The sequence below is a fragment of the Cygnus atratus genome, chromosome 16 (assembly GCF_013377495.2).
Source record: "Cygnus atratus isolate AKBS03 ecotype Queensland, Australia chromosome 16, CAtr_DNAZoo_HiC_assembly, whole genome shotgun sequence".
NCBI classification, from domain to species: Eukaryota; Metazoa; Chordata; class Aves; order Anseriformes; family Anatidae; genus Cygnus; species Cygnus atratus.
Window position 1 is genome coordinate 5,438,539 of NC_066377.1, and position 26,566 is coordinate 5,465,104.

Below are 26,566 nucleotides of genomic sequence, written 5' to 3' on the forward strand. Positions count from 1 at the left end.
CGTCTAAAGCTTTATTAGAATCTAGGACATAAACAACAAACATTAGTCCTGACTACTAGATTCTATTCAACTGTAAAATCTGTATCTGCCTTCTTACGGTACCTGTAAAGAAAAACCAAGCTAACACAGAAGCACTAGCAGGTTGGTACCAGCTGAAAGTCAACGGTAACAGGCACATGTCTTGAAAAAGTCTCCCCCTCAACTTCTAACATACTTTTCAAGTTTCATCACTTTTAACTATCCCCAAAAAATAGAAAAGAAAGAAATTTCAAACATTCTGAATACATTTACTAGCTTCCTACACTGGGTCTGAGCATGAAAGTCTTTCATACCTTCTTTAGCACATGAGCTACTCAGACATGTTGCCTCTCCGATTTTCTGCTTCTGTAGCAGGCACAAAAATTTGAAGCATGAGCTGAGTTTGCTGGACAAACTTAGACTGGGGTCTGATCTCCTGATTTTCCAGTTATCCACCTTCATGTCCTCTCTGTTTAAAATGCTTCAGGACGTATTTTGCATTCTAACTTCCCAAACAATTCTTAAACTGGAACACACAGAAGTTTTAGAACGCTTCTGGATAAATCAATAGCACCGAGTTAATGCTTCATTTGATAAACAATCCACGCTCAATAGAAAAGCCTGTTATTGACTATAAACAGATGTGCTGCAGTGAAGCAGCAGAGAAAAGCTGCAGACTGAAAGGAGACGGTTGACAGGACTCATGGCTCTACACTACCTAGAGAAGAGGGATGAGCAACCTTGATCAAAGAGGAAGCAGAAGGGTGAGTTGTAACCCAGGGTGGGAGCTGGCACCTGGGAGCAGTCAGATGCATCAGGGACTGCTCCACCAGTCAACCTGCGAGCAGCCACCAAGGGCTGCTGTGGGCCAGAAGTCTGGGCCAGGCAGGGAAGGTCGCAGGGAAGGTCACAGGGAAGAGAAAGACTGGAAGAGGAGCCATGGGAAGAAAGAGATGGAAAATGAAAGAGGCTGGGCTGAACACCACTGTCTTTGCCAAGGAGTGGTGCAGGAATGAGGATGACTTGGTCGAACCAAGGGGCTAGGGACTGGACTCATTTGACAGCCCAGGCAGAATACATCAGAAAATAAACTGGGCAGGAGAGGCTGCAGCCATCACAGGAATGCTCTTCTGGGCTCAGAACTGCAACAAAAATTCCTGGCTCCAGTCATATTTCTGTGTGGCCTGCCAGTGAAATGTGTGCCTAGGTGCTGCTGCTTCAGCTCGGGCCGTTACTCACTGCTAGATCGGATGCTTAGGTTGAGAATGGGCGTCCACGCACAGGATGCAAAGGAGCCGATCCTGACTTATACGTGGGTTATACGTAATGCTGTAACACCATTTTTTTTTTAAGGTGACCTTTCAAAACTTTAATTATATGCATTTTAAGAGAACGTAAGGTTATGCAGGGTCAGGCACATGGCACTGGGCAGTTTTAGACACCTTCTGGTCCACCTAAGTTCGCTTTTCGACCAGGTGCCGAAGGCTCGATCAGATACTGCGAGGTACTCACACCAAGCAGCCAAACTAACAGTGCACAGACACACTTGGTTTTGCCATTTCCTAACTTCTGAGTACTTGACTTTGTACAGCCTTAATAAAGTTCTTTTAAAAGGAGTTGTGTGTGGATAATTACGCATGGGAATTCTGCCAACTCAAACAGGAGGGAGCTCAGGAGGCTCTTCTGGTCTTGTTTCTCCACTGAAGAAAAAGATTTGATTAAAAAAATGAAGTACAGCTAAACTGGGGACAATACTTTACTGCAGGCTGTTCTTCAGTTCTTCGTAGGCACTTCAAAAGCTTGAAAAAAATCACAAAATTAGGAACTTATTAAATAAGAATGAAATGTACCGATGCAGAAACATAAACAGAAATGCCAGATGTATAATGTCAACTTGTAATATGCGGCTTCAATTAATTCTTCTTAATTCATTTGTTTGCTTAACTTCTTTTGTTTTGCCATCTGGAAAAGGCCATTCTCCACTGACAGATCATACGAGAAAAGATCCAAAGTTCAAGTTTGCTTCAAGGAAAAGCAGCCTTGTTTCTGTACTGACTTGAGTGCTCCTTTTTGTGGTCTTCATTCATGCAGATGCTTCAGGACAGACTTCGGCCTAGACAGGGAAGCAAAAAATCTACGTGGAAATTTAGTAGTTTTCAACCTTTTACTCTTCAAAGTAAAAATGTGAAAGCAGTTCTATAAAAGGAAATGAAGCCATGGGAAATGGTGGAGTTAACAACAGACATACACTCATTTTGGAAGTGTAAATGCACGCTTATTAGAGATTTCTGGCCAGCTCTTACTTGTGTTATTTTAAAAAACAACCTACATTTATACAGTAAAAAAAAATCAATCCATTAATAAAACAAACATATTTTATAGTTTAGCAGATTTGAGTAGTGGAAATACACAATTACTTTGTTCTCTGAAGCTAATCAAAACAAAAGGCAGCAGTACAATGCACAGTGTCACTTTAGCACTGACACCCATTAGACAAAGTGATTCAGTATACATGAAGCTGTCAGCATAGCATAAAGAAATCTTAGCTGGACATGTTCAAAGGATCTGCGTTGCCCTGCTTTAACAATAAATCCCTCTATTTATTTAACTGCAACAGATGATTTATACTGGCATCGTAACCCATTGTCATCTTTTAATCAAGTCAATCTACAGAACAGCTAGGTTTCACTCTATACGAGCAAGCAAAGCACCCGTCCTCAGTAGACGCTTTTCTTTCTAAAATGCCTACACATTGATTTATATTTCTATTTTCTAAACAGTAAATTAAATTTGTAGATATGTATCTGATTATAAGGAAAACTAACTTCCACATATGGTATTGAACTAATCTCACTCCTATACAGATTACTTTCTTCTTTTTATATGAGTTTCTGAATCAAAAAAAAATCTCAAATACGTACACTGCAATTCACTCACCACCTGTCCTTTCTCAACTTGCTCACTTGAGTATCTAAGTAATGGATGCTAACCTGTTTTCAGACAGAATTAAAAAGGAGCTCTAACCCCAAGCTGCTTTAGTGCTGCTGAGTACTATCGCAGCTGTAACACAGCCACAACAAACACAAGGTTCAGAGGACTTGTTTTATGCGTTCTTAAATTTCAAATAGAGGGCTTTTTGGATGTGTTTTTTCTCAGTTACTTTATAAAGAAAACAGAACACGGGATATGACGTTTCAGGACAGTATGTAAAGCAAATAAGAATAGTTTGAAAACTTAAGAATTCTACAGTTAGGTTGCTATTGTGCTCAAGAATTAAGGAGATGTTCCAATTAGGAAATGAAAATGACACGCATTTTCTAAAAAAGTTTTCTTGCCTTAGGCAACTGCAATGTCAAGTATCTTAAGACACTAAAAATCCATTTTTGTGTGCACACCACTACGTAAATGTGCTGACTTCTAATTCATGATTATCATAAGAATTGCAAGTTTACATGTGCAGCAACTAGACACCCTTAATAATTTATTGGTGAGAAGAAATTCTAGCAATTTGTGAAGCAAGTTTCCAACTTTTTACCAAAATGCTGGTAGTGGGATAAAGTTAACATGGAATACCATTACCAACCTATTACAATCCTATATTTTTAGGAAATTACATTATGGTACATCAATCCCTCTCGACGTGACATCCATAGTATTAACTTTCTCTGTGATCCCTAAGGCTATTTAACAACAGCTTGAAACTGGGGGCCCAGCCTGCACATGCATTGCTATAGCTGTGCATTCACACTCAACGACAGCTAATGCAGAGCAATAATTATGATCGTTCATGCACAGAACATTTACTTTAAGGTGTGACTTTAACTATTTTCACAGTTATTTTTTCATTCATTTCTCAGTACTAGACTTCAAGCCCTTTTAGCCATCTGTTTGTACTGTGGACCCGAAGAGTACAGTCAGGAGCGTGAAGCTCCACACAGCAAAGACCCAAGCAGCTTCTACTGGCTCTTCGAAAATTAACAGTAAACCTACAAGAACAGTATGGACAACAACTAGATTAAAAGTAATAACTTGGTTTCTCCTATCAGTTTTCTAATATCTGGTGTTGTGTGAAGACACCGGACAATATTGCTATTTATAAGCTGTGTGTCATGCGTAATTTCCTGAGATCTACAACGCCCTCCAGAAGAATTCATTTTCTATGAATACTTCAAGGAAAGCATTTCTGATGTCATCAAATAAAGGACGGTTTGTAAGAGAACAAAGTGGCTTTAGAACATCCACCCAATATAGAAATTATTTTTGCAATATATCCACAAACTGGCTTTTTATGAGCCTTTGCAAGAAAAAATATTTTTAGTTTTCTTTCCGTTGCATATGAACGAAGGGCCCAGTCAAACAGACAGGCAATACGGACTCCACTGATCAGTCATTTTATTTTAAGCTCAGCAAAAGTAAAGCACTATCAATACAATTCAGCGCTACCATCTGTTTAGGCTGTTGTCAAAAATGGTTAGGAAAGACCTCAATTTTTTTTTATTTCCAAAATATAAAAAGTTAAGTTTAGAGTCTTGTTTTGGACTGATAATGTGGGCCTGCTCCTATTGCAGACTACAGTTGCTATCAATAGATCCTTACCTACCTAATGTCCCTTGTGTATTGGTCTCTAACTGTGCCTTTGTAAGGCACCAAGCAGAGCATGAGAGCATTTTTTGCTGCACTTCTTTGCAATCCTGGAGCATGAACAGAAACAACTTTGCTCGCAAATGACTTGGAGCTCCAAATTGTCACAGATCACTGAGAAGTGTGACTATCGAACATTGGAAGTAGGACAGACATTTTGCTGACTTTCCACTTCATCTAGGAGCTGCCCATGCCAAGCCAACTTCAGCAGCTAACTATGTGTAAAATTTGCCTGGTGCATTATTACAGATATACTCACAGGAGACCAGTTTAACGCTTCGATCCCTCTGTCCTGCAAAGACTGCAAATTTTTTTAAACACTTTTTTTGAGGGTGTTTTTCGGCAGAACAAAGGACTCAACAAAAATTTTATACTTTTTTTTTAAAAAAGAAAAAAGCAAATTAGAAATTCAGCTGTTCTGATAACATTCTTAGCTAGATAAAGATGTTTACAGCCTCTTAAAAAGTACTGGGTGGTTCAGTCTCCCTTCAGTGAAGTTTTTCTCAAATACATTCTTCAAAGCCAAGAAAACTAATTTTGCATCACTTACATCACTTTTCTGTCTGAAAAGGTTCTTTTACCATGTTTCCTGGGAAAGTTTTCATTAACTTCTACAGCCCAGAAAGCATCTTTTTCTTGATCGGTTCTGCCCAATTTGTCACGCTGAACTCACGGCTTCATTCTTTCCAGCTCATCTCCCACTTCCCTGCCCTTTGCAGGCACACCTTAATCGCTTTGCCTCTTCCATCCCGAGCAGACAAGAAGGCACTAACATTTTAAAGGAATAAAGACAGACCTCTTGTTTCTGTTGGATCTCCTAGAGTTACTTCCAGAGTTGTGTTCCTAAGCTGAACATACCAGCTAGCATTTCCTCCGAGTCCATTTTCTTATTAAAGCTCAGATAAAACTTCACTTATTTGCACTTGCAAAACAAGAAACCCTTGAGAAACAAATGGAACAAATATAAAGGTCAATGATGTAGGAAGAGTGTAGTAGGCAGACTGCCACCCAAACACCTTTCTCAAGGAATCGCAGGAACAATACAGGAATGGAAGAAGCCACTTCTTACAGATGTATCATAACCCTGAAGGGTGTTACAAAAATTTTGTCAGCAACAGCTTCTGAACCTAGCATCTAGGATTACACACGAATTCACTTGCTCAAAACCTATTTAAACTACTGAAGTCCAACACACTGAGTTTATGTTTTTTGTAATAAAAGTATGCTTAGAAACAAAATTACCTTAGCTTCACTTTCAATACGCTATCAAGTGTCTTGACTACTGAATCCAACTAAGCTGAAAAACGAGGAGTTATGCAGCACCTCAGCAGTCAGCACAGTTACTGCAAACACCACATTTCACGGTAAATCAGTAAAGCATGCTCAGGATGGGGCTGTTTAGACTGATTTTAAAATTAGGCTGGAAAAAAAAATTCTTCCTGAAACATGGCTGCTAGTTTCCTTATGCCATAAGCAAACTTCAGTTGACAGAGAATATTGTTCCCCCCCCGAAACTGAGAACATGACAAAAGTAACAAAAGAAACATTAATTTGGGGGCTTTATTTAATTTCTTTTTTTCTTTTCTTTTTTTTTTTTTTTTTAGATGCTACATCATCAAACAGGATTGGTCTTTTTACGGCATAGGACTAGTTTACTACTAATATTTTTTCCCCTAGATAGACTTATTTACATACAAAAACAGTTTCCTGACCACTGTTTCTCCAATGCTCGGATGATCAAAACTCCCAACAATTTATGTGTAGTGCCCAAAACACCAGGAGGCAGAAGAATCTCACATCACTACAGCAGCAGTTTTTTAGTTCTAGTCACTGGCTTTAGAACAGGTGTCTTTTCATACCATACAGTATTAGTCAATTCTGTGACAGTAAGGACACATGAGATGAAATACATTAAATAAGTTAAATATGCATTAAACATCTCTGAATAACATTTTAATTCAACTAAATGAACCAACAGCAATGTAGCTTGGTCCCTTCATGAGAACAAGGCATTGACCTTTATTCCAAACAAGCGTCATACCAGTCAATATACGCCTCTTAATGATGCCTAGCACATTCAGCATTGCCACATACAATTCTTCTCAGCTTCTCACTATTCATTTAAGTGCCAAAAAATTGGTAACTTGCACAGAGTTGAAGACACTGACAGAAACTGTTAAATTTATGAGCAGAATGGTGGATTAACGTATTTTACAGAAGTTATCAACACCTCCTGCCTAACCCAGCTCCAAACATCCAATAGGGCCAGCTCCAGCAGTGGAGGAATAGTTTCTTTTCTATTTTCCTTTTTTTTCTCCCTTTTTTTAAAAAGAGGTAATTCAGCAACATGTACCAGGGTCTAAGAATGTTTAAAATGACATATACAATATTCCATTGTAGTGTTAAATCATGATTTTCTTCCTGCCTTCATCACTGAAGATTATTCTCTTTCATTCACTCATTCATTGTACATTTTAAACTTTCTAGATTATGTTACATAATATTTGTGCAGGGGTAATTTAAAGGCAAGACCTGTGAGATGTCATACATTAATTTTTTTTAAACATTGTTATGAATAAATTTAATCCAATGATATGGCAGAACCATCAAATCAATTTACAATTTCCAGCATGCTGCCTCTACAAGGCTAGTTTTCCTATAATTACACCAAAGACAAAGAACAAAACCACCAAAGCGAGTAGTCTGGAGCTGAGCCCTTCATCCTTCACAGCAGCTGCAGAAGCAGATATGGGGTTGTTTGTCTGGGGTGCCTTCCTCATCCGAAGTCCATCTTCTTCCTACAGGAAGATAAATTGCTTACTTCTACTGGAAAAAAAAAGCTTTAATTATCCACCTTTTTTGTATTTATTTTAGGTGTGAATAATAAAATAGGGGAGCACTAATTTACAGCTTAGAGTTCCATTCGCTAAATAACCCCAAGAAGGAGAGGAGCTCTCTGTCTGCTTGACTGGCAGAGAAAAAACTACATACTCTTCAAGGTTTCTCCTGTTGGCTAAGGTAATAGGGGAAGCAATGAGGAAGCCTGCAAGAACACTTGTCTGAAGTCTGGAGACAGGTCCAGAGCATTAAGAGCAATGACAAAGGGAATGGCATGAAGATGCTCGTCTTGCTCTGTAAAACTGAATATAATGCTGTTGGGGAAAACGTTTTAAAATATAACTCACTAAGACAGGTTGTGAAAAATATGCAGCTTTAAGGGAATTATATTCATCATCCCCCTAGGGAGATTTCACAAGCAAATTTTTGCCAGCACTCAAACAGAAAACTATTTCCTCCACCATACTAATACTGAAGTTTTGTCACAAAACTAACGTTAACTATTAGGATGCTCTTTTGGTATGAATTTGACAGCTCTCTTGATTTAAAGATGCATGACAGAACACATAACAACATCATAACACCAGATACTATCATTTCAAGTGGAGACAACGTCCTACACTTCTTGATCTAAAGTGTTGTGCAGCACAGCTGGGTGTTAGCGCGCTCCATCCCACACACATGCACATCACTTTAGGAGCTGGTAAAAAGCAAGCCTTGTGTGACCTAACTGGTATACAGCTGAAGCAGTAGTGTTAGGCTTTTTTACGTGACACGCTATGAGAGTGCAAAAAGTATAAGCTATTGAAGCAAAAGCCTCCTGTCTATACGTAAAAAAACACTCCAGAAATAAAATTGTAATGAAAGTTACTGCAGCCTTAAAAATTGACAGGTAAGAGGAATTCAAAACGCTTTGTCTATGCGAATGTTTTTCCACTTTTGAATTCAAAGGGGCAACTCATTTCCTTCAGGAAAATATTAAAAACCATGGACTACCTGATATCTCATTGCTGCTACAAATCTGGATGGGAACAACTAACTTTTTTTTTTTTAAATAAAAAAACGAACAGTAAGATGTTTAACTATATGGTAATTTTACTGCTAGAAAACAAAATTTTTAATTTTAAAATTTAACTTTTCATTTTAAATATTTAAACTTCATCTTGAGCGAAATCTACTCTGGCACTGACAGCACCTGGTTGCTGGTAGTAATTTAACATTGTTTTCTGACCTTTTACAGATATTCCTAACACTTCACTAAAGGGAACAAAGAGATCATAGTTTTAAGATGTTACTGAAGGTGTGAGCTCAATTCTAGATAACTCCCATACAGGATTTACTTAAGACTGACTTGTAAAAAAAACCAAACAAACCAAAAAAAACCAGATAGCATTCATAGTACTGGGAGACACTGGCAAAACCAGAAAACAAGAAGCTAAGCTTATGTCTTAACTATACATGTATGTTATTTCTATGAGCAAAACAAAATTGTTTTACAAATGTTTAAATAATTTCTTCATGCACCAGCCAGCCATGCAGCATCAGAGCTGACAGAACAGAGTTCCTTTCATTGAGGTCCAGTGCTCACGAATTTCAATTTTTTATTGGTGCTGTTATCTATGAAACTAGACATTTATAATAAATGAAACTACTGCATTTTTTTTTGCCAGCTTGGTGATAAAGCCTTCTGTTTGGTTTCACAGTGATGTGCTGGATATGACAGGAAGCATATTTCCTTTTAATTTCTGTTACTTTGGTCATTTCAACTAATGTTATAGGTGCAATTACTTAATATTAGTACAACATTGCCCTCAAGCTCCCATCAGTTTGGGTGAACATGGCCAAATCCAACACTAAATGCTTATTTCAGACTCGGGAAATTAGATGGGAAAAGAAAAAAAAGAATGTGAATTTATTACTTTGGGTTGCTATCCAATCAGTTTCTGACTTCATGAGTTGTAATATTCCTTTATAAGGAATCACTGATTTCAACACTTTTTTCTGACTTTATAGGGAGAAACCTACACTATCTTTTAATTGATAACACAATAATAAAATATTATGCTAAAAAGAGGTAACCAAGCCTTTCAGTCTGAATCTTCTAATTCGGAAAAGGGGTAAACCTGGAAAAAAAATCTCTTTACCTTAAACTGTTTATTCTCCTCCCGTAACCTCTGAACTTCTACTTGAAGCCTCTTATATTCTTCCATTACTTTCTTAACTTCAGAGTCATCCAAAGAAGAACTTATTGATTTAGACATTACAGAGGAATCTGTCTTTGTTGCAGTTGTGGATACAATTTTATTTATTTCTATGTCATGCTGTTAAAAAAGGATAGAGTGATTTTTGGTTAGTTATTAACACCACACCACAAACCTGATACTTAGGAGGAGAATCAGGTAAAATTTTCTGTGCACACTTGCAACGTGCCTGTATCAAAAGAAAGAAGCAACATTTTTCCTTCTGCAAGCTTCACTTCCCCTTCCTGTTTTTCCACAGAAAACACCAGATCAGCAGCTATAAGTGCAGACAGAATGACCCCTAGTTTTCAGTCATGTAAAAAAGGAAATATGTCCCACCATGTCCCACAGTAAGAAAGGGAACTTGAATTATTTGCTCACACTCTGCATATGGAGTCCTCGTGCTCCCCTCACCTTTCCCTCTCCAAGCACAACACAAGCAGCTCCTCCAAGAGCCAGAGTATTGCAAGGCACCACCCAGCTGCCCTGCTGCAGTTCTCTCTTCGCTCCCCACAGCTATCACCTCTCCACCTTTCTGTTTTTCTATGGTGATTGAGGAACTTTTAGCCCAAATTAGGAAAGAGAAGCTGCAGAGCTCCGAAGCCCCCTCCTTCTCCTGGCTTTGGATCCTCTCTGTTCTGCATGCCAGAGTGCAACAGGCCCGGCTCTAACAAAAACAAACTGCTCTTTCCCCACCCAAACTGCCCCCGAAGTCTTAACATGAAGCTTGTATTTATAAAGTCATAGGAACTTGTTACTACTTGTGCTTTATTTTGCTCTAATAAATTTTAGGCATTATAGGAAAAAATTCTTTCTTTCCTTTCTCTTGTCACACCTCTAAATGGGAAACACAAAGTATCCTGGCCTAATACAGAAGCACCTACTTTTAGAGCAGGTGTTCACTCTTTGGAGCAGGTAAAGAAGACAGTGAAACCACAACAGTGCAATTTTAACACCACATAATTGTAAGCACAAGCTGCCCAGTGCAAGATATGGTGCTTGTGCCTTCAGTATCTGCATATTAGGAAACACTCCTCAGTTTACTCAGTCTATTACCAGCTCTACACTTAATACTACATACTTCCTTTAGAAATTGATCAGTGTGTTCACAGCTCTAACAAACAAAGGATCCTACAATATAATATTGCTTATTGCAATATAACCCCTAACTGCATTTTTTTATTTTTTTTTAATCTTCCTTACTAGGTGTCTACCAACTTACTTGCTAAAACCAGTATTGTATCAAGGAAGCAAAAGGGGAGTGCTGGACAGGCAAATTTGTATTGTTCATGGCTATTAAGCTCGGAGCTTACGCGGAAGCAGTAGTGAACACCAATCAGCTTTTTGTTCGTTTTAATATTTTTATCCTATGTGATCTTTCATTCAATGAAGAAAGATCAGCTCAAAGATTTCCTTATGGTTGTGTTGCATTCACATTGCTCAAGTTAGCTGCCAGTAATATTAAGTATTACTAGGATTTAAAAACAAAATAAAACCATTTAAAACAGGGATGCAATCCAGACGGTGAAACAGAGGGTTCTGTCTTTTGCTTATATAGCTGTCTGTATAAACATGCCATTTTACATGATTTACTGTGGTATTAAGTTAAGTCACACAATATGCAGCTGAAAATACTCACAGGCTTATCATTTTCCGCTGGTAGCTCAAACACACACCTAAGTTTCGAATCCATGAGTTCCTCTGGTTTTGCCTCTTTCCACTGTAATAATTTAATATTAAACAGAGTATAATAAGACACATGGAAAATGTAGTGTATTGTATAAACAAATTACATCATCTCATGAAAAACTCCACAGGTGTTTATCATGTTACCATTAACCATATACAGGACCAAAAATGAAAATCAAGTACATAATTGAGTAGTATGTTAAAGACCAGACCAGACCCTTTAAATAATTCTAGATAGTCTGAAACTTTCACCGGTAACTTATGAGTGAACTGGGAAATGTGTAAGAGTAATTAGCATAGACAGGGGGAGCTATGGTCCTGATTTAAAAAAAAAAAAAAGATAGGAGGGGTATATATTTAAAGGAAGGGAATGATATTTTGCACCTGCTTATGTTTCAGCATCAATGCCTAAACAATAACAAACATGCTACAAATCAAAATGGGCAACTCTCCCTCTCATCCTTCTTTGCTCTTCAATTAGAGAGTCCACCATAACAAAATTTCTTTCCAATATTTTTAATAGGGATTACCAGTTACAAATCTATGCTCAATATCAGCCCTAACCCTGAACTGAAAAAATTGGTTCATAGTAGTGGTAAAGAGTGAGAAGCGTCCACACTTTATGTCCTGGAGTGCTCATGCTTCTCCTCACTTTGACCATGCTTCTGGTAGCATGGTACAGCTCAGCACATCTCAAGTAGGTGTCAAATTATGGCTAACCCCTGTGCAACTTGAAGAAGAATTTGACCCATCCTAAATAGCTGAATCGTACTTCAACTCTTCTGTGGCTGAAGTCACAATCCTATTTTGAGCTTGTTGGCTGCTGGGGATGTGTTGAAAGCTTTATAGTATTCTAGTAATTTGTCTCACCTGTTTATCCAGAATAGGAGGATATTTGGAGAGTGGTAGCAAAACTGAGAAGTGATCAAATGTTACAGGAAAAGAAATGGTATTGGTCTGAGGAGCTCTGGAAAACTGAAAGGACCGTCTAGATCCTTAAAAACAGTTTTGCTAGCAGAATAACATTTTAATTTAATGAGTTACTTTATACCACGTAGAGTTAGAAAGAGATGCAGACCGGATTATTCTTCTAGTGATGCAGACATTTCATTACTATTGCTTTTTCTCCCACTGGATCTTATTTTAAGGTCATTAAACAAATACAATTCCATAGATCTCCTTCTAAAAGGGAAATTCTTAACTCTACAAAGTGCCTCAGCTTTCAAGAGCTGTTCAGAAGACATGTATTGTAAAGACTATTGTAAAAAAAAAAAAATATATATATATGCATTCTGAGTTTTTTTTTTTTTTTTAAGTTAGACATACATTCAAACATACACAGAGCTGTATACGTTAGAGAATAAAGGGCACTTTCCTCAACAGTTACTAAATGTTCTGTCAAACTAACAAAAGCTAAACCAGAGAAAGCTTCCTTGTAGTAGCAAATATCTCATTGTTATGAAAAACCACCAGACATACTGCTTTTTTCCTTTCTTGGTCACCTTAACATAACCAGACATCTTATTTCTACATATTTTTGTCCTTCTTTACTTCAGAGCTTAGATGCTTCTGTTACTCTCATTTGTAATCCATCGGACAAGATCTGTAAGGGCAGTTCATTTAAGCCACAACAGTAAAGATAAAGAAAAATTCAGTATTTGTAAGCCATCCTCCCAGTTCCTACTGGGAAAAAGAGCTGCTCAAAGGAAGACTCAAGAGGCATAAAATATAGGAGATACCACAGACCTGATCCTTAGAATATGTAGTCCAAGTTCGCCTTTTCTAAAAAAACCATTTTTTATATAAAAAGTTACAACTACTTAACATGTTTCATGGCTTGGTATCCCATTACTGACAGCAGCTTCCTAAGGAAGCAACCACAGACTGTTGTGCTGTGCTGAAAGACACAGTGCTGACACAAGAATCCTGAGGCTTCAGATAAATACAGAAAACCTCACCATGCCCAGAGATGGAAATCTAGTCATGCTTTCAAGGAACATTCCAGTGTTGTCTGCAACAGGCTTTAAGCAACGTGGTACAAGGTCTTAAAAATTATAGAAACAGAATTAAATTAATTAAAATTGACTTCTATACTTACTACTGCTTCCATATCTGAAGTATCAGCTGGAGCAAACATAGACTGAACCATAAACTTGTGTTTACTTTTCTCATTAGGGTCATAGTCAAAAGGCTGTAGCATCACTGCAAGAAAAAAAAACACATTATGTTAACATTGCTTGGATGCATAGTCATGCACTGATGATACAGTTAACAGATTTGAGAAATAAAGACATTAAAATGACTTCAAGTGTTAACTCTCTCTGACCAAAGTAGCAGCTGAGATCAGGAACTTCCTTCAAAAAAAAAATTAAAATAAAAAGGTAATAGAAACTGACTTCTTCAGTCTGCACAAATTTTTTTATCTTGAGAATTTTGGAAACGCTGATCACGATACAATATTCTGTACACGACTATGGCAATACAGTAGTAGCAATTTATAGTGAACAGGATAATTTACATATCTTCTGGGACAGAGGGAAAAAATTCTCAAAGAAAGCATGTGTCTTTCCTCCATCCCTAGGGCAGAAGCAACAAGCTGGCATTCTGATTAGTTGCACAGTGTTGTGGATGGTTCAGGAGAAAGGCTACAGAGGCAGGCAAAGAAAGATTTTAAACCTTGAGGATTCAGAATGCAAATTTCCTCTACAAAGTAGAAAAATCTCATGATATTTATCAAGTACAGCTACTTCCCTTCCAAAATAAGTTGCTGAAAGTTTGTTAAAAATACAAAGCTGAAAGTTTATGGTTAAATGAGAAGAGCTATGTTCAGGGGGCAAAGAAAAAGGAAATATTGGGCAGGGGGGAGGGAAGGAACGGTATGAGAAGGGAATGAGTGCCTTAATTTTATTATTATTATTATTTTTTTTTTAACATATTGGGAATTTCCATGGCTTTTCTTTCAATCACAGTGGTCACTTAGAACCTCTACATTTTGCAAATGACACCTGGATATTCAACAGTGATATTAACAAAACATGGGACTTGCTTCGAGATCAGACAGCACAAAATGTAAAAACCAGGAATTTTATACAAACTTGTTATTAGACATTGCAAAAAGTTATGTCCCCTCAAAAAAAAAAAACAGATAGTTAAAATGAACTATTTGTGAACTGCAATTACTGCTAACATTTAAAAAAAATGGTGTAAGAATTAAAAATTCACATTTTGTGACCCATAGGCTACTTCAGGCCCTCAGTTCAATCACAACAAATATTAACAGTTCAAGAATTAGGATTGTTTTCAAGTAGCAGTGCTATTAACATGTGCTGAAATTCATGTGCGCTAATTGCAGGGATTTATAGTATACAAGTGATATCCAAAGATCCCATTTATTACAAATGAAGAAAAAACAAACCAATCTGCCCCTTTCAATAAGCAAAATATGTTACCCTTGTGCCATCTTTATTATGCACAGTCTGTGGCCATCAACAACCAAATGGCTTTTAAAGCTGCAGGAAAAGCAAGACAGCCAATTGTCTCAAATATGCTGTGAAAATTATTATACATTTTTAACTTGCCTTGCAGTAATCAAATACTAGTCCAAAATAAATATTTGCATTATTAACAGGCTACATTTATAACTCTTTTTCCAAACAAAAGCGACTGAACTGCGAAAGCATGGATATTTCAACATTGCATGCTACATCACTGAAAAGCAGCAAAATAATTTCTTGTCCCTTTTGTAGCCACCTAGCTGTTGTTTCAAGTCTACATAACGCTGAAGAGCCAACTGGGTTGTCAGAGCTATCCACTGTTTCTGGAACTTATCCAGACCTGCAGTTTTAACGGTTTGCTTTGCGGAGTGCAACTATAAGCTCGTTTGAAAATCATTATTTCCCCAGTGGTAGTGCTGAAGCCGTGCTTCCAACGCCAAACGAGCGCTGCTCTGAATTCCATTCACTGAATCCTAACAGCGAGCAGCTAGAGAGGGCTCGGCTGTATAAACGTTGTTAGCACTTTATTTTTAGATCAATACACGAAAGCCACATCGACACAAATTATTCAGCAAATGTCTTGTAAGCCAGATGGGAAGCTCAAAAATACTTACTTCGTTCAAAAAGAAACCAAAGCATTCAACATTTATTCACGTACTATCGGGGGTTTCTGTGAAGAGCGCTTCCATGGATCTGCCCTAATTGCCAGAGAGGTGGCTACAGTGAGTGCGGCTCCTTTGCTTTGCCTGGAAATTCCATACCTTGCATGAGAACTACATGAAAAGGGCACATTCCTATGAAATATCTTATAAAAATCAGCCTTCTTAGCTGGTCAGAAGTTTCTGACCAGCTGTCATCAGAAGCCAGTGATCCAACAAAATGATTAACACGAGTTTCAAGTACACTGGTACCAGCATCCATCAGAAGTGGCTGGGATATGCATCCCTCTGCCCACATTGATGGCCCTACAGCTAAGCACCAGCAACATCCTATCACAAGCAAAACCTGCGAAGCCATTGGGAGATCAACGGAATAAGAAATAACATCAGTTGTACTTGCTAGCCCAGTTGCCTTTTCCAAAATTCAAAGGACCAACCTGATGTACATGCTGTTCTGAAACGTTTCCACATAATGGCCACCAGTTTCCTCTCAGGCTCCTGTTACACCCCTTCATTTGTTACACGAGGATCCGTAGATAGCGAAGCAGAGCTAAAATGCTCCTTTTTCCCCAGCGTGGTTTAAGGGCAAAGCTAACATCAATATCAAGGGCAGAGGAAATTTGAAGCAAGAAAGGAAGATAGAAGGCCAAACTCTGCTCTAAAAGCCTGCCAGGATCTACCCCTCCCTTCCAAGAGCAGAAGGAACAGAAAAGTCTCCCTGCTCAGATCATCAGCAACCTTCCTCTGCCTTCCATCTAAATTTATTAATGGCTGTTTACTTGGTCTTGGACCAATGCTGCCCTTATGCTTAAATATCACAGAAGGGGAAGAGTCCTTTACTTCCAGTGCATTCCAAGACATCAATCACAGCAACTCCTGGCCTCCTGGTGAACCAATAAGCCAGACTGTCAGTCCTCTCTGGGTCAGGCTCCCCATTCATCCTCGGCACCTGTTCCGCCTCGAATTCCTCTCTGTCAGTTACTCTACGTATACAAACACAACATTTTATTAGTGCCTTGGACAATAGCATTTATGCTCTCTCTTCCATTACCTAGACTGTTTGTACTACATTTGCCATACTCACAGCCACATTATGTTAACAGTTTGGTCACCCTATGATTAGTCACAACATCCCAATAACCCTCCCAGTTTGTACAAGCTTGTAATTACAGCAGAAGTATTTTATTCTCCAAGTACATGATTTTGCAGTTTTTGCAACGAAACTCATCCTGTTTCTCCTACTGAAGCTTTCAAGGACGCCTAGTTCTCGCTGCATATCTTCGCCCTCCCAACTTTACGTCGTCATCAGGGTTTTTAGCGTACTCTTTGTGCCAGAATTGCTTACAAAAGCATGAAGCAAACTTAATACCAAACATCATTCTCGAGAAACATCACTGGTCACTTCCTCCTGGTACAGTTCAAAAGCTATCCATCCACTGCAGCACTGCTTACTCTTTAGCAGCCCCCTCAGTAGTCTGTGAATCTATTTGTGTCTTTTCTAGCTTTAATAATGGTTTTCCTATATGACACAGAATGAAATTCTTTATGGTCTGGTTAGATCAGAACTACCATGCCTCACCTTCACACAAACAACCCACGCTGCTACAGGGATGAGCCTCAAGGTCACGGTGCCGGAGGTGAACGAAGGACACCCGCGTCAACAAACGAGCAGAAGCCACTGCATCCCTTTGTTTGTTCAATGTTTACATAGCTCTTTCTGTAAATATTGCAGTAACACTAAAAATTGTTGACTCCTGCAGATCAAGATAGACTCTTCTAAGGCAAGCGGACAAAACCAACCCCAGACTCAGGGACCACCACGTAGCCTTGGGGGATGAGGGGAACAGCAGCGGCTGGTGTCTTAGCAGAGGGTGCAGACCCGCTGTGACCAGAACGGTCCTAAAGGAAAATGCAAACTGCCTTTTCCAACTCAGGCAAGTTTATAAAAGACTAACAATCCCCCTAAGGATGCCCTCAGCCTCCCCCAGTTTCCAGGGAGCACGTTCATTCTGCGCTGTGCGGCAGGATGCTGCACGCACATGGCACCATCTGTACTTCATCTCTCCCGTTATACACCTAGCTGCAGACTCATCAGCAGCTGCTTATATTTTCTCACTTTTCCCTTGTAATCTATTCATGCCTTTTATTTAGATTTCAGCCTCTTGGGAGCCGCAAAATCAGATATCTTTGTTCGAGTAAGGCATGTTTAACAAAAAACAGAATGTGTGCAAATACCCTTCTTCTCCAAGTGCTTCAGACCAAATGCAATCAAAGAGGGTGACAGCACATACGCACATTTCCCGACAGTTACATAAACTCAGCTGTTAAAATTACATGCCATTATATAACAGGTGAAAACACGGACTACAAACCTGCCATCGCAGCAAGCAGCGCATGCTGACAGAGCCTTAAATGCTGGTATTTAGGAAAAGCTGTGGTACAGCATAAGCAGCCAGTATCTGACACTTCACTAGAATAAGGAAAGCTTTGCTTTTCTAGTGTTTTGTGTGTGTTAAATGAGCCAACATACTAGCAAGAAATAATGTTCAGATGGCTGCCTGTCTAAGGACAGAACACCTTCTCGTGAGCTTGCATTAAAATAGGATCCGCCTGTGGGACTGTATGGAAGAGAGGCAGCCAGTTGCTACAGCGCAAGGAAGACAGAGGCTGTCCCAAAGCCAGCAGTCAGTCCGTAATATTCTAAGAAACACAAATTGTTCCAGAGCTTCAACTCCATTGTGCTTTGGCACTGCATTTTAATGGAGACACGAGGTGCAGTACCAACGCAGTGCCACTGTGTTAAAGCCAGTCAGCAGTTCTCAAGAGAACACGTTGCATAAACTACACACACCCCAATTAGTTTAAGTGTCTGGAAGTTATTACTGAACTATATTCTAATAACGTCTAGTGAAAATGCAGCTAGAATATACAGGTTTGGAAGAATTCAAGTCCTATGCTTTATGTGAGACTTGAATCCCATGACTGAAGAATAACTGAAGAATAACTGATTCAGAGGCAAAGAAAACATTTTCTATTTATATTTCTCTTTATTAAATCCAAAATCATCCCTCTGTTCCTAAGCAGTATTACTCCAAAGCAGAGGTGAAACATCTCCTTTTCCAAGGAGCTGAAAACAATTCTGATCTGTAAGTTAACAGAAAGTCCCCCTTTCAGTCCCTCATATCCAAAAGATCCCTTCTGGTAATCAGAACCAATGATGCTGCCATCTTCAGTACCAAAATTAAGTCCCACACATGGTTTATAGAAGCCAGAAGCAAGACTGTAATGAATACAGCTCTGCTAAAGAGAAATTCACTCACAGCACAAGGTGAAGACAGCTTCTATTTAGAACATTTTAGGAAATGAAGAATTAACATGCTTAAACCCTGAAGATTCTGTAACATATCTACCTAGAAATTTACTTATTAATAAATTAATTACTTAATGTACCACCTGAGGAACAACATGTGTACTGCTTGCATTTTAATATGCAATGTTAATAGAAGGGCTGGCAATTCAGCATAGTTATTTATTACTACTAAGTCAAGAGCAGTATGGAAGTACACCACAAATGTGACTTCTGTAATTAAATGTACCAAAGCCATTTGCAAAACTGAATCATAAATCACTACAAAGGAGATTATCAAAAAGGGAAGTTTTTCAAAGCTTTGTAAGCAAGAGCAAAGCATAACTTAGGGTAAGCACAGCAATCTCTCAAAATTGGGTACTTTAAGTCAAGTCTTGGACTAGATCCATATCCTGTCCAGCGTGCTGCTATGAAGAGCGAGGTTGGAAAAGCACGTAAGATGTAATCATGCTGGTAGCATAATAAGTCTTGTGGTTCACACAAGACTTGCCTATCCTATGCACTGCTCAAGGTAGAGCAAAGGGTCATTGTAAGCAGAAGTTTAAGAAAAAAATCAATGTTGAGCTCAAAACAACATTTTAAAAAGTATATGAGGTACTAGCAAAGGAAAAGGGCTTTTAATTTTGAAAGTTCATCCGAAAGATGAAAAGAATTGCCATCTTTATAGCATATAGATAATTTGTAGCTAGAAACCATACTAATTTTGTTTATCGCTTCATTGATTTCAATGCATTTAATATGCTTGCCTGCAGCTAGTATAGATGACGGACAGCTATACTTGGGAATTGTCCATAGTTTATAAGAATTTCGATTCCTCTCTGGAGATCTTTTTAATTTACATATCAGTCATTTCAGAGCTTACTGCATATGTGCTAGGCTTCTCCTGAAGCAGAACTGCTTTGCCTGTCCCACCTGTAGGTACCACAGTGCACCGGTTACCTCCTCACTCTGTGACATTCTCCAGATACTAAGTGCAAGCGAGGTACAATTCTGCAATCATATGCACACTTAATTCGACACAATAAGAATCCTCAAAGACAAAAGACCAGTGAGTTTGCAAATGCAGGCATGTACAAGAAGATTCACAACATTAGAGTCTCTAAATATTATAACGTGAAGTATTTTTGGGATCAGTTTTTATTTTGTTGAAGCAAGGTCTCCAAGAACAAAGCATTTAAATATTTTACATTTTATTCATTAGTAACTTAAGTCCTGCTTTTTACATTTTGATTTTTTTTTGAAGTACAAAGCAGTAGTTAGAGACCACAAAATTATTTAGTACATGTTAAGGAAGTTTGGTAAGACTAATGGCAAACCATGCAACCTATCAGTAAGTAATTTTTGTTGTGATGGTCTTCCCATAGGCCAGTACCTTGTGTGCTTCTATTATGCAATATTAAAATTTATTAAAAATAGTAAAACAAGTCTGCATGTTTACAGATATTTTCTTAACTCAGAAGTCAGACTTAATTTCTGCAGCCTGACACTATTAAATGCTTTGACAGACTCCTTTAGATTATTAAACTAATCAGTCCTTTATGCTTTTAATGTAACGCACTCCTTTATTTTTCCATTACCAAACTTAGGCAAGCCAAGAGCTACTGACTCATTAGAGAAAATCATTAACTTTTCCTATGAAACAGCAAAGATTTAGTCACTTGACATTTCTAGCACCAAAGCATACAGCATCCCCAAGGAACACAAAACAAGCATGGCTGCAAAGTAAATGTTTGCATTACTGGTTGGTTGTATTAGGCAGTTTGGCAAAAGCCTATCAGTCTAAGCTGTGTGGCTGCAGTCCACCCAGTTCTATTCTTCCCTCAATGTGCCTGTCCAAGCACTTGTCTGACCCTGCAATGAGCTGGTTCAGGAAGTTAAGCTGGCAAAAAACTAGCCGTACAAAAATAATCCCACAGGGAGGGCAGGGCTGCAGTGGTACTGCCTTGGATAGGCTGGCTAAGGCTGCTATGGAACTACATAAATTATTTATATAGTCCCCCTGCCCTAAAACAAGATGTCAAAACAAGCCCATTACTGCTAGACCAGGAATAAGGGAAGTAAAGACAGATGAAATGGCTGCTTCCCTATGAAATCACCACCTCTTGCTTTTACAAGCATTCCACAAAATACTTTCAGATGGCAAAGCATTCCAAGAAATAACTCATTTGATGAAGCTATTTTCAATTACCAAAAAAGACACCTGGACGACTTACCAGAAACATTAATTGATGTTCCTGCATCGATAATTCCACTGTTAGGCCTTACACAGTATCTGCGTGGTGCTGTGGTCTTGACTTTGAAGCACACATTTCTGTCTGTAGGATTGCCGAGTTTCAGGTTTGTAGTGACAACATCTGTGAAAGGACCTGCGGAAGAGAGCAAGAGCAGCCTTTAAATCACAACAGAAAGCACTTCTCAAGCAGAGGCTGAGCAGGCTCCAGATCTCTGCTCACAAATCTCAAAGTAATGAGACATTCGGCTTCCATCTGTGGCACGCACGGTAACGGCGCACGCAGCCCGGGATGCAGCGAGGCCTCGGAGCAGTTTGCCACGCAGCGAGCCTGAACGCTCACGGCACCACAGCTGAAGTTGGTCATTAATAGCAAACAACAAGGGGGGATCATTTCTACATGCTGCCAACGCAGCAGCATGGCATTCAAACGGTGCCAAGTCCTCTGCTGTACCGGAGTTATTCCCCTCCGACACTGAACCAGAGTAAAGGCAGGCTCGCGGGTACCACGTACACTTGTGTAAGGACGAAAATAGGTGGGCTGGGGGGAAATAGTTCTGCTGGCTGCTAGAAATGGTACATCAGAAGCAATCTCCATAAACAAAATCCTGCCTCAGAGACAGGAAACAACCCTGTGGAAACAGGAAAGTTCCCGGGAGCTGACAGCACCGCCTGTGACTTCTGTATTAGCACAGCCAGATCCGACCCACCGTCAACTTCTGCAACACCAAGTGCAGGCAAATGGGTTTTTTGTAGGCTCACTGCCTACCTGAAACTGCCCAAATCCTTCAGTTTGAGGAAAGGCTGGCTACTGGTTTTCTGTAAGGCACTGATAAATCAGGCAGGTAGCATACGACTGCACTGCTTGCTCGGATCACAGAGAATTAAAATTAAAGAAATTTAAACACGGTTTGATCAACTGTCTTCTGCATAAAAACATTAATTTGATGCCTGAATAAAATATTTTCATCTACCTTCAGGAGTGAAAGTCCTAAAATTTAAAAATAGTTAATGATCATTTTTATAATTAATACTAATAAAAACATGCAATATCCCCCCGTCATCCTCCTGCTCTCCGCAGAAAATAGGATTGGTTCTCAACTGCAGCATGGTTGGCTTAAAAGCACTTAAGATTGTTTACTTTTCTAATTTATGACATCAATTCATCTCCTAAGATGCCACTTAACACAGCTGTGCAAGGATTACCGTCCTGCAGCCATAGCCCTCAATCCAATTTGTTTTAAGCAATAATTAAACACAAAAAGACAGCACCCCGACAGCAGCACGGGACCGTGCTGCCCGTGCTCCCAACAAGCCAGTCCTGAGCTTACAACGCAACCTGGCAGAAAAAAGTGAAGCAGTGAAATTTTCAGATCCGATGACAAAGGTTTCACCAAATCCGTGCCTGGTGATGAAACGGCAGGATGTGAATAAGAATGAAACAGGAGTTCTGCCTGTGTGCTGCAGGCAGGGAGTCTGCAGGTCTAATGGGAAAGAACTGGGCAGAGCAGCTGTGAGTTGTTAAAGACATTAAACAAGCCAAGCTAGCAGAAAAATCCAGCAAACATTTAGATATGTAAAGACAGTAGCAGATCTCCAAGGTAGATCTAACTGGGGGAAGTCTAATGTTTCCGAAGGAATTACTTGATGCCTCACAGTTATGGATGTGCCTTAGGAAACACCACAGCTCGAGCACAGCACACAGGGAGGGTCAGGGTCATCTGCTTGCAGCCCTACGGGTGCAGCTGTGTCCTCAACAGCTTCGCCAGTCTGCATGCTGGGACAATTTCCTGGGGGAAATGCCGTGTTTTCACTTGGCTGATCCATGAACGCGTGCGGGATTTGTGCGCCCCATCTTCAAGCTGCTGTTTGTAATAATAATACGACAAAAGTCTGCGTGTAAAATAATTTCCAAATGGATTTACTTACTGCTAACACGGACCATACCGAATTCGTTGGCAGCAAAACTTTTCAGCAGACTGAAATCATTTCTTGTCTGCTTGACTTTTCCTCTTTTTCTGCCCGCTAGGCTACAGAAAGTTTTTAGACGCATTTTCCCCAAATTCCACGTTTCACAGATCAGCCAGCACAACTGCACAAGGCTGATGCCTGATTTCAGCAGACGCGTGCCGGGCACGCTCCTTCTGGCACCGCTATCCAAATACCGTAGGCAAAGCAAACAGGAACAGACAAACCCAGGATTACAGTGCCATTATAGGTGTTCTGAAGTGCGTAACAGAAGAAGAAACAGGCAACCGAGTACTACTTGGACAATTAGGGCACGGCGATGAAATACTATCGGCCTGGTCCCTGCCTTCTAAGAGCAAGGCCTGCGGCCTGCCAGCTCCAGCTGGGTGAAACCTCAACAGCTGTTGTTAAAGGATCCCAGCCTATGTTAGGCTTTTGGGGGGAGGCTGGGGTGTGTAGGAACAGACCCTGGGTTAAGCACAGCCTAATTCTGTACCAGAGAGGCGCCTTTGCTTTCTAATGGCTGGATCTGAGCATTTCAGGTAAGGGCGGCTTGGGCGTTAATGGTCACACGAGACACAGATTGACCCTGGAGCTTCAATTTTCAATGCGAGGCATCGAAACTTCTGGGGTCAACTCAAAGCAAAAGAATGTATTTGTGATTGTTTTCCATATTGCTGGAAAAGTGAAGCTTATATTTCTGTAAACACAAACCCAGCAAGTTTAAGGGCAGAGCGCTTTCCAAACGACATTTCACACTCAAAAACAAACAAACAAAACAAACAAGAAAACACTTTTCTCCCATGTTTTTAAAGATCATGAGAAAAATGCCACTGGTGTCATCCCAAGGACAAAGTTATGAGAAACTCAGGGGCTGTACGTGCATCATCTGACACGGGTCACCATGGGAGCGAGCTGTCCAGGAGGAAGAATGCAGCAAACTGAATTTGGTGCTGAAACTTTGGAATATTCCACAAGGACCAATGACAATTTCGTGCCGGTTAGGATAAAGTCAACTTGTTTTAATGCAAACCGTGGGCATCTCGTAACATAAACAAGGAGGTACCGAGACGAAAACCAAAAAAAACCACCACAGATGTCATATTCATGCAACAACAAGCAACAGCAAGTGTAACGGTTTTTTCACAGGGTCACTTTTCACCAGGGTTAGTTTCAAGCTACAGCTGTGGCTTTCCACCCAGGAGCTATGCATACAAGCCTTCACATTTGAAGATCACAGCATTATCTCAGAATTTGCCACGCTCCATTTCCTATTCAAACACCAGTGCTGTATCAATCTTTCCTAAGAGTGTCATTCCGCAGCGTACTGCATTATAATATCCCAGATCATTTTAGTAATAATACAAAAGCCTGAGAATTAGGTCAGAAGAACATGATGTCAACTCTATTTAAATTTTAAATAAGTCTCATTGCGATAAAAAGAAGTGCACATAACTGTAACAGCAAATCCAGGCTGAGAACTTTTTGGTTAGCACAGTGCTTTGCTTGAAGTTTCGCACCACTGGCTGCTCCCAGTAATCATGCTACACAGCTACTGCACTTGAACAGAACAGAACCCTAACGCAGTTTTTCTCATCTTAACCAAAACTTCTTGCTTTAGCATGGCAAATAAACAATCCTTACACATATGTACTTTCAGTGCTGCAAGACTACTGCTGGAGCATGGTCTGGCACATGAAAAGTCAGTGTAGGCATCAGAGGCAGAGCTTTGATGCCACATGCTTGGACAGGAACTTTGCAGATTTGTATGTGCAAATACTACCAATAATTCTTCTTTATAGTTAACTGAAAACTTGTAGGGCCACAGTTTCACGGCCACTTGATCCTCACACGTCTGTCTCACTGCTGCAAGGGGAGGTGGTCTGACCTCTCCTCTCCACCAACTGCTTGTGCGAGCTGCGGTGTTCATCTGCTGCACGGAGAGCTGAGCCAGTGAGCTGCTTAGGCTGAAAATTAATCCACTTAAAAGGCAGGGAGTGAGGGAGGGGGTAGTGGGGAAGAGAAAAAGGAGAATCAGTTTTCAGCCAGATCGAGCAGCACTCAGACGCTGCCATCAGGCAAACTGCATCTTCCTGCGCAGCAGCCTTCTGCCAGATTAAGGCACTAAGGTCTCGTATATAGCAGGTTAAAGCTGGCACATCTAGGCATACGCTCTGCAGTCACACTTTCCCTTGAAGCGCTGGCATAGTCCTTTGAAGTAATTAAGGCACATGCCTAATTTTTTTGTTGTGCGTTTAAATCTAATGCAAATTCTTATCTGCTTAATGCTGGGCATCCCCTAAAACAAATTTCCCAAACTGGTGCTTCTCAGAGCAAATGCAACACAGCAGCACTTGGTACAACCAGAGTCGAGTCAGATTAAACTGGCAATCAGTAATTAGCATAGGTAAGAATAAATTCCCATGTTATTCCCAGAATGTCTTAGATGCACTTTCATCACCTTTTCCTAAACAACAATTTTCGCCCCTTCATCTCAGTACCACAGACGTGTATCAGAAGGCAAAATACCCAGATGCAGGCAGAAATACAACCAGAGCCTCGAGCGATGCAGCCGCTTGTAGTTCCGTTGGGGAAAGCAGCCGAATGCTACAATGGGAGGGTAAGGACATATTTCACCACGGCTGAATCCCATCGATGTGTCAGATGAAAGTCATTAATCACATGATATAGTCATCAACCTTAGAAAGGTAACCAAGGAATCTTTAATAAGCGAGATGGTAGAGAGCAATAGAAGGGGAAACAAATTGTTTTGTGGCTGTTCTCAAGAGCCCAAGCCCCACGCACTGATGCATTCTAACTAGATGTCCACTTGGAGCAATAACTCATCGACTGAAAGAGCCACATTTACTCCATGTGCGAGTGAGAGCGTGGGGGCTGAACACAATGCTTCAGGCTCCTGTCCCCACCACACACACGCAGTGCCTGCACACCTGCCCCTTGTTCCGGCCCCAGTACGTGTGAGCCTTCTGCTGGGTCCCAGCCAGCATCAACCTGCCGACAGACTGGGGGCTGCCCAAAAGCACAGTCAGCTCTACACTGGAGCATTTTGGCCCCTCAACTTCCAGCTTTTCTTACCACTATATCCAAATTGTTTCTCAATTTATTATGCATCTGGCAGTACCGATTTCACCTTCTATCCACAGCTTCTGCCATTTTATTTTTGGGGGTGTCTATCAGCAGAGAGATGGTTAAAATAAACACACTATTGGCAAAACATTAGCAAGAAGGCTCAATAACAGGTGTAGAATTGCCTTACTATACACTTCTTTTTAAAGTTACATATAAAGTTGATGACCTTTAAAAACAAACTCTGAAATGTCAAGCAATGCATTTTGAGCTATCAGCCAGGTGCCTGTGAATCAAGAACACCTAAGATCCAATCAAACTCTCCCCCTACCTTA

At 39.9% G+C, this 26,566-nt stretch overlaps 1 protein-coding gene across 2 annotated transcripts in view; it reads right to left on the reverse strand.

Moving 5' to 3' along the window:
• Positions 1-6,201: 6,201 nt before the first annotated feature.
• The window catches only part of VAPB (VAMP associated protein B and C), a 30,725-nt gene continuing 10,360 nt past the window's right edge, over positions 6,202-26,566 (reverse strand). Inside the window, exons 2-6 of one of the 2 annotated variants that reach the window (XM_035548416.2) lie at positions 21,160-21,312; positions 13,525-13,628; positions 11,377-11,457; positions 9,642-9,818; positions 6,202-7,457 (exon numbers count right to left, since the gene is read on the reverse strand). In XM_035548416.2, coding sequence (XP_035404309.1) covers positions 7,299-7,457; positions 9,642-9,818; positions 11,377-11,457; positions 13,525-13,628; positions 21,160-21,312 — 674 coding nt within the window. In that variant the 3' untranslated portion in view covers positions 6,202-7,298. Of the gene's footprint in view, positions 7,458-9,641; positions 9,819-9,873; positions 9,928-11,376; positions 11,458-13,524; positions 13,629-21,159; positions 21,313-26,566 lie in introns of both variants that reach the window. The other variant, XM_035548417.2, reaches the window with a different exon arrangement.